The sequence below is a fragment of the Asparagus officinalis genome, chromosome 8 (genome assembly GCF_001876935.1).
Source record: "Asparagus officinalis chromosome 8, Aspof.V1, whole genome shotgun sequence".
In the NCBI taxonomy this organism is placed as follows: Eukaryota; Viridiplantae; Streptophyta; class Magnoliopsida; order Asparagales; family Asparagaceae; genus Asparagus; species Asparagus officinalis.
In genome coordinates, this window is record NC_033801.1 from 127,883,648 (window position 1) to 127,895,913 (window position 12,266).

The 12,266-nt window shown below is 35.8% G+C and overlaps 1 protein-coding gene across 2 annotated transcripts; it reads right to left on the reverse strand.

Moving 5' to 3' along the window:
• LOC109819826 (E3 SUMO-protein ligase SIZ1-like) lies at positions 341-12,260 on the reverse strand. 2 transcript variants are annotated; one of them, XM_020385752.1, is made up of 14 exons: positions 12,242-12,260; positions 11,939-12,098; positions 11,132-11,265; positions 9,560-9,628; positions 8,054-8,141; positions 6,871-6,946; positions 5,961-6,034; positions 5,692-5,799; positions 4,339-4,500; positions 2,873-2,977; positions 2,721-2,801; positions 2,125-2,632; positions 1,477-2,022; positions 341-972 (listed from the first exon to the last, which is right to left on the reverse strand). In XM_020385752.1, the coding sequence occupies exons 2-14, from the start codon at positions 12,092-12,094 to the stop codon at positions 827-829; spliced, it is 2,253 nt and encodes a 750-aa protein (XP_020241341.1). In that variant the 5' UTR covers positions 12,095-12,098; positions 12,242-12,260; the 3' UTR covers positions 341-826. The 2 variants fall into 2 exon arrangements, with proteins under 2 accessions (XP_020241341.1, XP_020241340.1); XM_020385751.1 differs by having other exon boundaries at positions 1,477-2,632.

Consider the following 12,266-nt stretch of genomic DNA (forward strand, 5'->3'; position numbering starts at 1 on the left):
TAGCGTTCGTGGTAACCACGTTGGCTCAACATTCCCGTAATCTTGATTTTTTTTTTTAACGGAAGCAAGTATTACACAAAAAATATAAGAAAATCTACTCCATCTAAAATAAGAATTTCCTTCAAGAAACAAATTTATTACCTGCTGGTGATCCGCAGTCTCACTAGCGTTAACCACGTCGTCTCCTTCAATACTGCAACACTGCAGAATTTCAAAGGCGTCGTACAACAATATTAGCTTATGACTCTTTGAGAGTTGAGTTTGAGACCGATGAAACTGGGGACAGATAACGGACTCGAAGACCCACTTCATTATTGCACCAAATTTCTGACTCATTGCAAACACCAGGAATCACAAGCAAAGCTTTAATAAACACAGAATTTACAAAGGCAATTCAGGTCATCAGGCTTTATATACCCCCAAGATAAACCCCACATTTGAATCTCTTATAATTTCCCTCTGTACAAGATATTCTGCAGGCTGCTATAACTGGCCTGCAGACCTGATGGAGGTGCAAAAAGAATTTCTTTTTTTTTTTTTGGGCAGCAACCTGAGGATTGCTAACAAGTCGAAATTCAAAACTTTATACTCATCATCGCCCATCAAGATCGTGTACAAGTAGGAAAGGTCTCGGCCTGCGAATGCTTCACAGTGCAACTGCCCTCAGCTTTTCACCATTTCACCGAGGAGAAAAAGTAGTTCATCTTCTCATAGAGCAGGAAATAGAGGCTGAAGAAGTCCAGAAACCTGAAGCAGCATGGAGAGAGAGATGACCCTTTTTTGTATTCAGTGGAAGATTGCAAGTCACTGACTGCAGTTTAGGCTTCTAGTCAGAATCAGAATCTATTGATAAATACAGCCGAGGGCGGACTGAACGAGGCTGACGAGGATGTGAGAAAGGACCATCAGACTTTCGAGCATTTGAGGTTGCTTTCTGGCCTCTGTCCCCATTCATGCTCAGAAGCAAAGAAGCTGAAACAATTGTAAGGGAAACATCAAGACCTCCAATAAAACATGCAACATAAAGCACAAATTAACCAAGACCGACGGTCACATCTCAAATTCTCAATGCAAGTAACTTTTTGAAAAGTGTAACGATCATTTAGCAAGATGCAAATATCCAGAGGAAAGCATAATAAACATAGGGAAAAGGATCGTGTGTGTAACTAATAATACCTATCATGTTTTTGCAAGAGACAAACACCAACAAGGCTCAGTACGATCATAGAACAACTAAAAGACATCAAAAAAGCTGAACAGGCATCATCAAGGTAGGTTCAATATGATTATGAAACAACTAACAAGAGGCATAAGTAACACAGGTATGCCCAAAAAAATGCAGCAGTAATCTGCAAAAGCTCAATATTGAATTATTACACTATAACTGAAAGCTCAACACAATATGGTACCAAAGCAGTTAGTTATGTAACATATTTGAAATTATAAATTATAGCATAAATTATATAAGGCACACACCAGTGTCATTCTCTTGGGCTGTAAACTGCTGCTTTGATGATTCCATCCCATTTGAAGACGCAGAGCCACCTTTCCCTCCTCCAGCACCGCCAAGGCTAAGGGATATCCAATTACGCAAGCCATCACCATTGGCCATTTCAGTATGCTCATTCAAGTCAGCCTGTGGAGGATCAGCAGGTTGAGTGGGGAGAAAAATTTGTAAAGAAGGATCATTACTGCCATATGCTAAAGGATTGTCAACTAGACTCCCATTCAATTCTGTGGTAGAGCGATCCTGGGCCTGTGAAGTTTCCCCGGTGTCCCCATTTGGTGTTAAGCCATAACCATTTAGTGATGGGACCGAGTTCTGATGCACATCAACTAAAGCATCAGATCCATTGCCATCTTCACCAAATAGCTGAAAAGTAGGACCCGCTTGAGGATACGTTGGCAACTGCCACATAGGCATTTCAAAATCATCATTGTCACTAGAAAAAGGACCGAAAGCAGGCCCATTGACCTTGAGAGCGGGGTCTTCAGTGTACGTTTCTTCAAATCCAGGATGATCTGAAGGAAAATTAATACCATTAGCATCAGTTGCTGGAGCAGCAGAAACCATAGTCACATTGTCTTCTTCGTCAGAATCACTGAGGACAATAACATCCGCACCTTTCGATGGCATAGGAGGAATCCTATCCTCATCATCGTATGTGGGGTCAAAGTTAAGAGAAATAGAGTCCAGTTCATGGACATTGTTCAGAGAAAAGTCAAAATTCCCCCCGCCATCCTGATTGACACTCGGATCTTCCCCGTCTTTGTAACTTCTGGAGGTGCTGCTGCTCATTGGCATAAGGTGTTGGAAATGGTTTCCAAGTTCCTCCTGTACATGATTTCCAGAAGGAACCCTCGTATCTTCAGCTTTACTAAGCTCCCAGACACCATTTTGGTTTTTCTTCATTCCTAATTTCAAACCTGTCGAGCCTTCATAAATATCTTCCTGCTTAATATGCTTTGAGATGTTCGAGCCACCTTCCACATCCATATCCATTGCAGCACAAAGCGAACCATCTGGTAAATGCCACCTTGAAAGATCCCTGCACTCTCCTTCACTCTTTGCACGCCAAGAACCATTAGGCTTAACATCAATCTCATTAACATCTTCTCCGCAATTTCTCATCTATTACAGACAAATTAAATGACAAAGATGGTGACTCAGTAGAGGCATCAGAAAGTCAAATTACAGTAGAAAGTCCACATATACCTACCAACGAAGTGATACGATTAAAATATGGATCAATGATGAGGTTTTCAAGAGAGTAATTCTTTAGGCAGATTGGACATTGCCACTGCAAGAATACACAAGATGGTACGAGTTAGCAGGTAAAGAAAATAAGAGCAAATAAAGCGGAATTGTTACCTTACGAGATCTCTGATTAAGTTCCACGAATGTTTCTAGATCAAAACACCCCATGTGAACACAAGGCTTGAACCTTCCTGCAATCTTTATCCTAGACCCACTCATCTGCAAGGGAAAGAACATAAATCATCTACAAGCCGCTTAGACTATTACAGGTTGTGGAAATGTTGTATCTCCTTTAATATGAGTATTACATAAGAAAACATGATGTCCAATTTCAAGATATTAATAAAGGATCAAATTCATTTTCATAATCTTTGAGGAAGGCAACCTAAGGAATAAAAGGAACGGTTTTCTGTCACTAAATAGGAGGATTGCTTTTTATATCATTGGATAAGCAAGCAAATTGACCATATGATACAGAATATAAAGATGGCCCTTCACACTTTGAAGGGAATACTGATAACGAGACAGGAAAGTAAAGAGTTCGATAGGATGAAAACTAGAATGCTTAATGGAGAAAAAACAGCAGGTAGAAATATAAGTCAAGCCGAATTCTTTAGATAACAAATATCTTAGACGACACTCACGTCAGAAGAAGGAAAAAAGAAAAGAAAAATATCATTTGCAAACTGTAAAGAAAATTCGTTTATATCATGTTCAAAAGATATACAATACATGAAAAGATAATTGAAGTAATGCATCCTAGAAGCTCTTGAAGACCCGAAGCGGTTCAAAAGGAAACACGTATGTATGTTTCATGGAAAAGTTAATGCTCCATATTCCAACAGAACTACATAGTTGTGCAACTGTAGTACTAGGATAGGTGACATCTCGAGAAGCCCCTGTTTTGCACCACACCCTTTTCTCCTATTGAGGATAAAACAAGCAAGAGTTGATATCCATTGCTTTGATGGTTATAGCATGTGCAATGGAGACCAATAACACCGCAAATTAGGAGAAGTGTCAGGATTGGACTAGAGGCAACCCTAAAGGAATTTGGATGGAGGACAGCTAATAAAGATATAATTTAATCTTCAAGTTGTTTTATATGAAAACTCTTTCCTCCTGCAAGCTCCCATGAGGATGGGCATTTAGGCTAGTCTTTTCCTTCAAATGCATGACCTGCTAGACTCCTTTGATAAGTTTAATGTTCCTATAAACGTAAGCTTGCAACTAATGTGTAATGCAAAATCTTTTAGAAGAATACAAGAACTACAGATGCAAGCTAGATACATTCCAATCATCACACTTCATGTGAATATGTCCATTCCTTCTAAGGTTGAAAGTTGTTTTAATTATGATGGTTTTGGTAGATGCTTCATGATTTAACTACAAATATCCACTTACCTCTATTTAAGTTTAATTACTTACAAACAATTGAACAGAATTTATACAGCTTAAAGGATTGTAACTCAATTATTTTTTTCAAAGAAAATAGTACAAAGAATGAGAGTAAAGGCAAGTATATCCAGCAGACAAAGTTAATTGATAAACTATCCACAAAGATACCAAAAGGAACTTACTGGGCACCGGAGATTGACAGTAACAGAATCCGCCACCACCTCCAGATCACTGTCACTGTCTGCAGTATCGGTAGCATTACCTCCACTAATACAACGACAAATCCGAGCAAGGGCATCCACGAAAGGCTCACCATCTGCTTCCTTAGGTATCATATTCAGGACCTGTACATCAAAGGAAACCACTACCATAAGAAAAATAAAAACAGAACGTGAAATTTGTAAATCACAAGTAGACAATATTGGTACATGAAATTTGAAAGGAAATGACTGTTGATGAATCAATGAGAAGTTTTAGACCATTTCAGATGATCAGTAAAATCTTGGCTTTGAAAAAAAGGAAAATAACACCATACAAACATATATACATGCATAAAACATGCATAAATAGCAACAACTGTTTGTCTAGCTCAGCTATGACCGCCAACAAACGTAATCGGTGGGCCCTCAATTGGATAATTCAGTCAATTTATTTTGAAACGCAATGGATAGTCATGTGTTTAAAAGATTTCTAATACATGCATAAACTAGGTGCAAAACAAACAACTTTTCTATATTATAAAGTGCAAAACCACATGATACATGGGTTAGAAGACCCCAAAATACATAATATTTTACTCGCTAGAGTATTGGAGATGCGTAGACCTTGATAAACATACAGGCTTCATCATTGATATAACCTATCATCGCAATAATCATGAAACTGACAATTAGGATGTGAGAGAAAATACATGATCAGAACAAATACAGGTTTTAGATCATACAAAAGATGAGGGACTGCTGGCAAGAAATGTAACATGAAAAAGTGTGATACTGCTAGGAAGAGCATGATACTTTTTAAATTTATTCCAAATGATAAATGCTAAGAAATAATCCACCACCAACTTATCTGTGTTTACGTTTCTGTGAGTAGCAACCAAAAGAATGAGAATTCTATAACACATTATACAGCACAAGAATCAGTAGGTTGCCCCCAAGTTGGACTAAATCAAGCTAAAACAAATAGAACACACACTTCAAAAGACTGTTAAATGGATTCCTCTTATGCAAAAATAGAGCAATATTACAAAACCTTGCATGACGATGTGCATCTGGAAGGACAATTTACCTGGTTGACACACGTACAGATATGGAAAAATGCAATAAAAGGAGTAATAAGCACAAAGCACCAAAGACGTACAAGATCAACTCAGAGAGTTTGGAGTCAGAAAACAATCACAAAAATCAAAATCATGAGAAGACTTCAGAATCTATTAATTGACTAGAGAGAAACAAAACCTAATAAGAAAGATAGAATGACAAGACTGAACTAGAAGATTCTACACAATACAAAGCAGACAAAAAAAACAAAGTTACCTGTTGAACTGTTCTGCGCTTTGCAATCCTGATACCAAAACTGAATGTGCGAACATCGCAACGTGATAAACAAATCTTGTTTATTCCTTCCCTGCTACATGTAGTGATCTGAAAAATAAACCAATAGATGGCAAAATTGAGACTAAAAGTAACAAATCTAGCAGAAGGTTTCAGTAAAAGTATGAGTGATGACTAGCAGTTTCAAACTCCATTTAGTACAATTATGTGCATGAAGACATCAGCGTATGGGAGGAAATAAAAGATCTTACCAGAGGACCATCATCTCTACCATTAAGTCCTAATAACTGTGCACCTGGCCTATTGGTTGTTCGGACAGCAAAACCTGCAAGTATACACAACGTATGTGAGAATAAGATGAATAAATACCTTGAACACTAAACTCTCAGTAAAGAACATTATGGCAGGGTCTACTTCAATAGTAACTAAATATCTCATAAAAAAATATAAGTCCACTCATTATTGAAACTTAACTAGATATAATATTCAAAAGTAGTAAACCAGAACCCTTTCTCATGAACTGACGATAATATACTGGCCGAAAAGAATATTAAATCCGGAAGTTAAATTCTCCAGATATGACATAGATGTACTAGATATAGACTGAAGGACTGTTCCATTACTACAGAACTTAAAAACAACAATTACCATTGATATAATTCTCCATACAGACTACTAAGCATCTGTTACTTGTCAGTTCAAAGATGTGTCACAAACTTGAATAGAAGTCATTGATATGATTCTCCATACAAACAAATAAGCTCTTACATAAGTTACAAATTTGGGCAAGCCATGACTTCTATTCAAGAGAAAAATAAATGAAAGAAAACAATAAAAAATTGTAGTTCCTTTTCAGGTACTCTACATCAATAAAGTGACCCAGGACACTGCAGGCATGAAAAAGTTAACAAACCATGAGAATGTATTATTTGCATCACTGCATACATAAAAAATTAAATTACTGAACACTGTCCTAGAAGCAGCAGGTGCTAAAGCTGAGGGATGGTCTGAAAGATCTAGCTAACAAGCACAGCATATTCACAAGAAAAAGAAGTAACAGAACAATTTAATTAGGCTTAAAATGAAGTGATTTCCCTTTAAAAAAGGTATGATGAAAATGTACAAAATACATAAGTGGCCACAGTAAAATAGTTTCTATACCATTGACTTGTAGATCAGCATGTTGTGGCCACTGCATTCTAAAAGGGACTTTATCATTGAGGAGAATACACCAAACCTGCAAGAGTAATTTTGGCCCAATATGGAAGGCCCTAGTTGTATTAAATAAAGAGACTATAGTAGATGGTAATAAAATAGCAAGATAGACTAAATCTTGGTCCAGTAGATTATAGGATAATAAACTCTAGCAGTATAATATGATTCCTGACAGAAGCAAATGATGCTTTTGACATGTTCAGATCAAATGATTATAATATCGACTAACAGGGTGCAAAAACTTCAGACAATGAAAATGAGATTTGATTTTATTTTATAAAAAAACAAGATGGCTAAATTAAAGAGCATATATTTTCTTCAATCACAACTAATTCTTACAGAAGAAAAACACCAAAAAGTGGCCTATAAAAAAACACCTCAGAAGAATAAGAATGCAACAGGAAATGTGGGAATCCTTCACAGTAACAAGGGTCAGGGATAACATCTGCATAAACTATTTGCATGGATTATAGGCAGAATTCAAACTCTATAATATTAAAAAGAAAAGTAGTGCTTTGTTTTCTTCAGACAAGGATAATCTATAAAGTTCCTTTTGCAACCAGTACAAAATAACCTATTGAAACCTAATAAATTACCCTAATAACAATTTTACCCTAGGTCATTGATGTTCAATCGAAACAAAAATATAAAATCTATTTTGGTAAATATTAATAGATCATTTTAGCTTATGACAGATAATAGAAACATGCATCATTACATTTTTAAGGTTGTTGTCCGCTAAGATTTTGAGATGAAAAAGTTACTAAATGGCCATTCTTAAACTGAAATGTTCTGGAATGGCCCATAAGTATCTAAAGTAAGCATGTGCACTTATTCGTGCATCATAGATGCTTACGGAAGGCATGACATTTATTTTTATCTGATAATATTAGACTAAATTCGAACAAATCAGAAGTTTGACTGCATAGGAAAATTAAGTATCTATTTTCCAAAAGAGATAAAGATAAAATTTAAGACTTGAAGAACAAATGAGCACCCTCATATATAAATTGAAACCTTGACAATCATAACTTGATATCCTCATCCAGAATCATGTAGCAGAAAAAAAGGGCAAACTTTAACGATTTAATGATGATGAAGTTAGTTGCAATGAGAATGAAAAATAAACCTGAAGATCAAATTCAGTTCTTTGTAGCAATTCCTTGTCAGCTCTTGATAGCGGATAAGTTTTCTCAATGCATGGTACTGTATTTGCTCTGGAAAACATAATAAATTGTATCCTATATCAGAAATTCAAGATAAAAGTGTAATGAAATTTCTACATTAAATGCAAAAATGATACCCCAAATAAAAGCAAAATAATAACAGTTCTTCACTGATTTTGCTAGTTATATATGTAGTCAACGGAATCAGGCCACTTCTCTTTTGGCACACGCAAACTCTTGATTCAACATTTAGATCATGATCTAAAACATTAAAATAACTCGGGACACTGATTTTGTTAGAATTTACGCATTCTATACCACAAAAGTAAACACCACCCTGTTCACAGCCTATTATTTTGTGCTTAGTTGATGCAACATATAATATAGTTTTCACATAAAAACATTAATGGGCAAACTTATAAGCATTGTGCAGTACAAATCACTAACTGATATTTCATAAACTAGTCCACTTACAAAACATGAACCGTCACTAGTTAGACCAACTTTTTTTTTCTCTGATAAGTATGTTGATTTTGAATACAATGGCCACACATTTCCTTCTTGGTGTTATCTCAAGAATCCATGGCATATAGACTGGAAATGCTCAAAGAAGAACTTGTTTTGTAATATGGTAGACTAAGAGAAATAAAATGATAAAAGACAATTGGCAGTGAGATGCACAGGGACATACAAACTGCAAGAGGAAGAGCAAGCAGGATATGGAGGCTGGATACATCCCCACTCCCAGAAGAGGCTTTTGCTTTTTTTGAAAAGTTTTTGATTCACGTATTGCTTACTAAAAGATCATGCAAGTAAATGTAGTCCCAGCATTGTCTCACTAAAAGATCATGCAAGTAACTGTAAGCACAACAGTTAACTTAATTCTCAAGACAATAGACAACATGCAAAGAGAATTCACCTTAACCTTAAAAGATCAAGACAATACAACCCTATATAAACTTACAAGAAAGAGATTGACAGAGGGCAGGCCCAATATTTAGTCTTATCAATGATAAACCAACTAGATTGCTATGTCATCCTGAAATTCTGATTTCCTCATTCAACAGTGCATTTCATCTGAACCTCGATTAGATAATAATTGCATCAACTGTCTTGCAAGTTGCAACAATATAAAATTGTGAACCAGTGACCTTCATGCAACTAAAGCAATAACCAGATGATCCTCCAATTGCAAATATTAACTAAAAAATAAACCACTTAACAACCTTAGGAAAACTGACACATTAATTAACTGTAGCAGAAACATATTACCAATAAACCATATACAGAAAACTAACTGTAGCAGAAACATGTTATCAATAACATCTACGGAGAACTATCTCAGGAGAACAATAAGTATAAAGACGAATGAGATGAACAATTGCGCTCATTTAAGGAAAACTATCTCAGTAGAACAATAAGTATGGACACGAATAAGATGGAGATTTCTGTTCCAGAACGTTACTCACCCATCAGATCCAATGCCAGAAGGAACTAATTTTGTAGGATGTAAAGGCTGTCCCACAGTAACCCAAAACCTGATGTTCATTATAACAATAACAAAGAAAAAATATGTTTATGATAGAGAAAACATAGAGCCAATGCAACCAACTTCGAGAGAGATGAAAAAATGAGCATAAAAGAATTAGAACATGAGAAATATATTTATGAAACAATCAAATTTCAAAACGTAGAAAACATGGGATGGTAAGGCACTTTGCTATCATCTTTTTTCGCCTACTCACTCTGTATGTTCTTAAATTCTGCTAGTGTTATTTAGTGTGACACTTAATATAAACCACAAGGGCAACTTCATTGGACTCCATTTTATGGCTCATAAATTTGACTTCTTGATGCTCTGTAGTTTGGAAGAAAGCTTTTCAAAAAAGGCTATGATGTTGTCCGGCTCATGGGTACCTTTAGATTTCCCTTCATTGATCTGCAGTGGCTGGGATTCAACTGTCAGGTTGTAAAATTAACTTCCATAATCTTGCAAAACAGGTCAAGATCTTTATGTGTGCATGTGCAGAAATATAGGGATAGGAACCATGCATACAAGTGGTCCACGTGTATATATTTAAAATGTGTATGCAAATCTTTTAGCACTTCCATGCAAGGAAAAAACTTGCTTAATTGGTTGATAAATACTTCCTGGTTTAATGAATTTGATTAAAAGGTTTCATGAGATCTAGACTTGACATTTCCTTAAACTATGGGTACAAACCCTTTTTTTTGGGTTCAAACTTTGTTCTTAATCGTTTGAAAATAATGGTTTCAAAAGGACATTTTTGAAATAGACATTTTCAAAAAAAACATATATCAATTTCGACCTATTTGCCAAATAGGATCGAAATCAACCTAGTTTCAGCCACGACAGCAAAACTAGGTCGGTTTTTTTAAAACTTTCTGAACTCCATGGGATTGGCAATCCTGTGGAGCTAAATTGTGTGTTAAATTGTACAGGATTCCCAATTCCGTAGACTCAACGATTTATTTCCCCCAAGATCGACCTAGTTTAAGCCAGCGTGGCAGAAACTAGGTCTATTTTGATAAATATTTTGGGAATGGGTCGATTTTTGTGATTATTATTTTTTTCAAAGGTACCAATTCAAAAATTTGTCCGATTCAAAATGTAGCATGGGATGGTGACTTGCAGTGGTGATGGGCTGTAGTTGAACATCTGATATATAGTACACACTCTTAGAGTTGGGGATATGATACTTCTATATTTTATTTTTTATTCAACCATATGTTGAATGAATGAAAATTCTGGCTGGGATTTCAAAAATGTGAAATCCCATCCTTAGTTCTCAACAAAAAAACAGACATGTGGCATATTTTGTAAGCAATTGAAAAACTCATAAGCAGACTTCGAATAATTGCAAAAAATGATCAAATCAGAAATAATGGACTTCAGATTGAGGATTAGCTTACAGCATTCAACAAAAGCAGATACCAAAATTTGCCGTCCAATTACTTACGAAAATAGCATAACTGTAAAGTATATGATACACTCAAAAAAACAAGTCTACGAGACATACGGGTCCGCCCTCTTGAGTCGGCAAACTTCACAGTAATAGCACTGTGGAACTTCAGGGCGAACACCCACCATAGGTTTCTCAGGTATAATAACACAATCAATATGTTGCCAAAGATGACATATCGGATCTTCACACTGCAATCAGCAAACACCAATGGTTACAAAGCAAAGTGAATTGAGAAATGCACACATAAAGACATATTCTCGTATGAACTAGTATGAACCACACTGCATTTCAGACTCCCACTACAAATTTCACTAGTGATACTGTGATAAGTGAAGACCTCCTACACTCTCTTAGAAGGGAGAAAACCTCAATGTAAGAAGATCTCAATAAAACTGTAATGGCTCTATTGATCATTTTCTTGCATAGGAAAATTCAGATAGTTTAATTTGGTGGATTATCCAACATTAACCCAAAAGGCAAAGACAATTTTTGTAGTAGTTCAGAAATCGACTTGAATGACGACAACTCACTTTAATTAAGATAAGAATTGAACGAAACCCTTCTCTTCTTGAAGAGAAATGGAAGGAACTATATCCAGTTTCAGGAGGAAAAAAAACACTAGAAAGACTAGCATTTGCTACAAAAGGCTATTAAGGCATTGTCCACACATAAACACTAGGTCACTAAGGAAATACAATGCCTAATATCTCCCTGGGAAGATTGAATGTAATTTCCTGCATAAATCAAAAGTATGATTTCACATACCCTAGAAATTACGTAAACAGGAATATATAGATAACCTATGAATTAGCAATGACAGTGAAATCATGCTAAACCTATAGAATTAATAAGAAATGTTACCTGAATCATTGAGTCGGTAATCAAAGAACTACCACAGGGACAGCGAACCTTCATGTCCTGATACAAATCATTTATTTCTTCTTTAGGTTTAACCTGATTAATTTCTGAGCTGCTTTGACTTTTTGAGGCTAGATCAGTCGCTCCAGGAACTTGCATTTTTCTGCACAAGCACCAAAGGAAGTAAAATATGCAACACAGTTCCAGATAGTCTTGCTGAAATAGAAAAGTGCTTTCCATCTAACAATACAAGACACAACGAGTGTAAGTCAAACTGAGTAAAAAGTCTTTTGCAAAGAAGATTACCTGTAGGTGTCATCTATTATTTTTG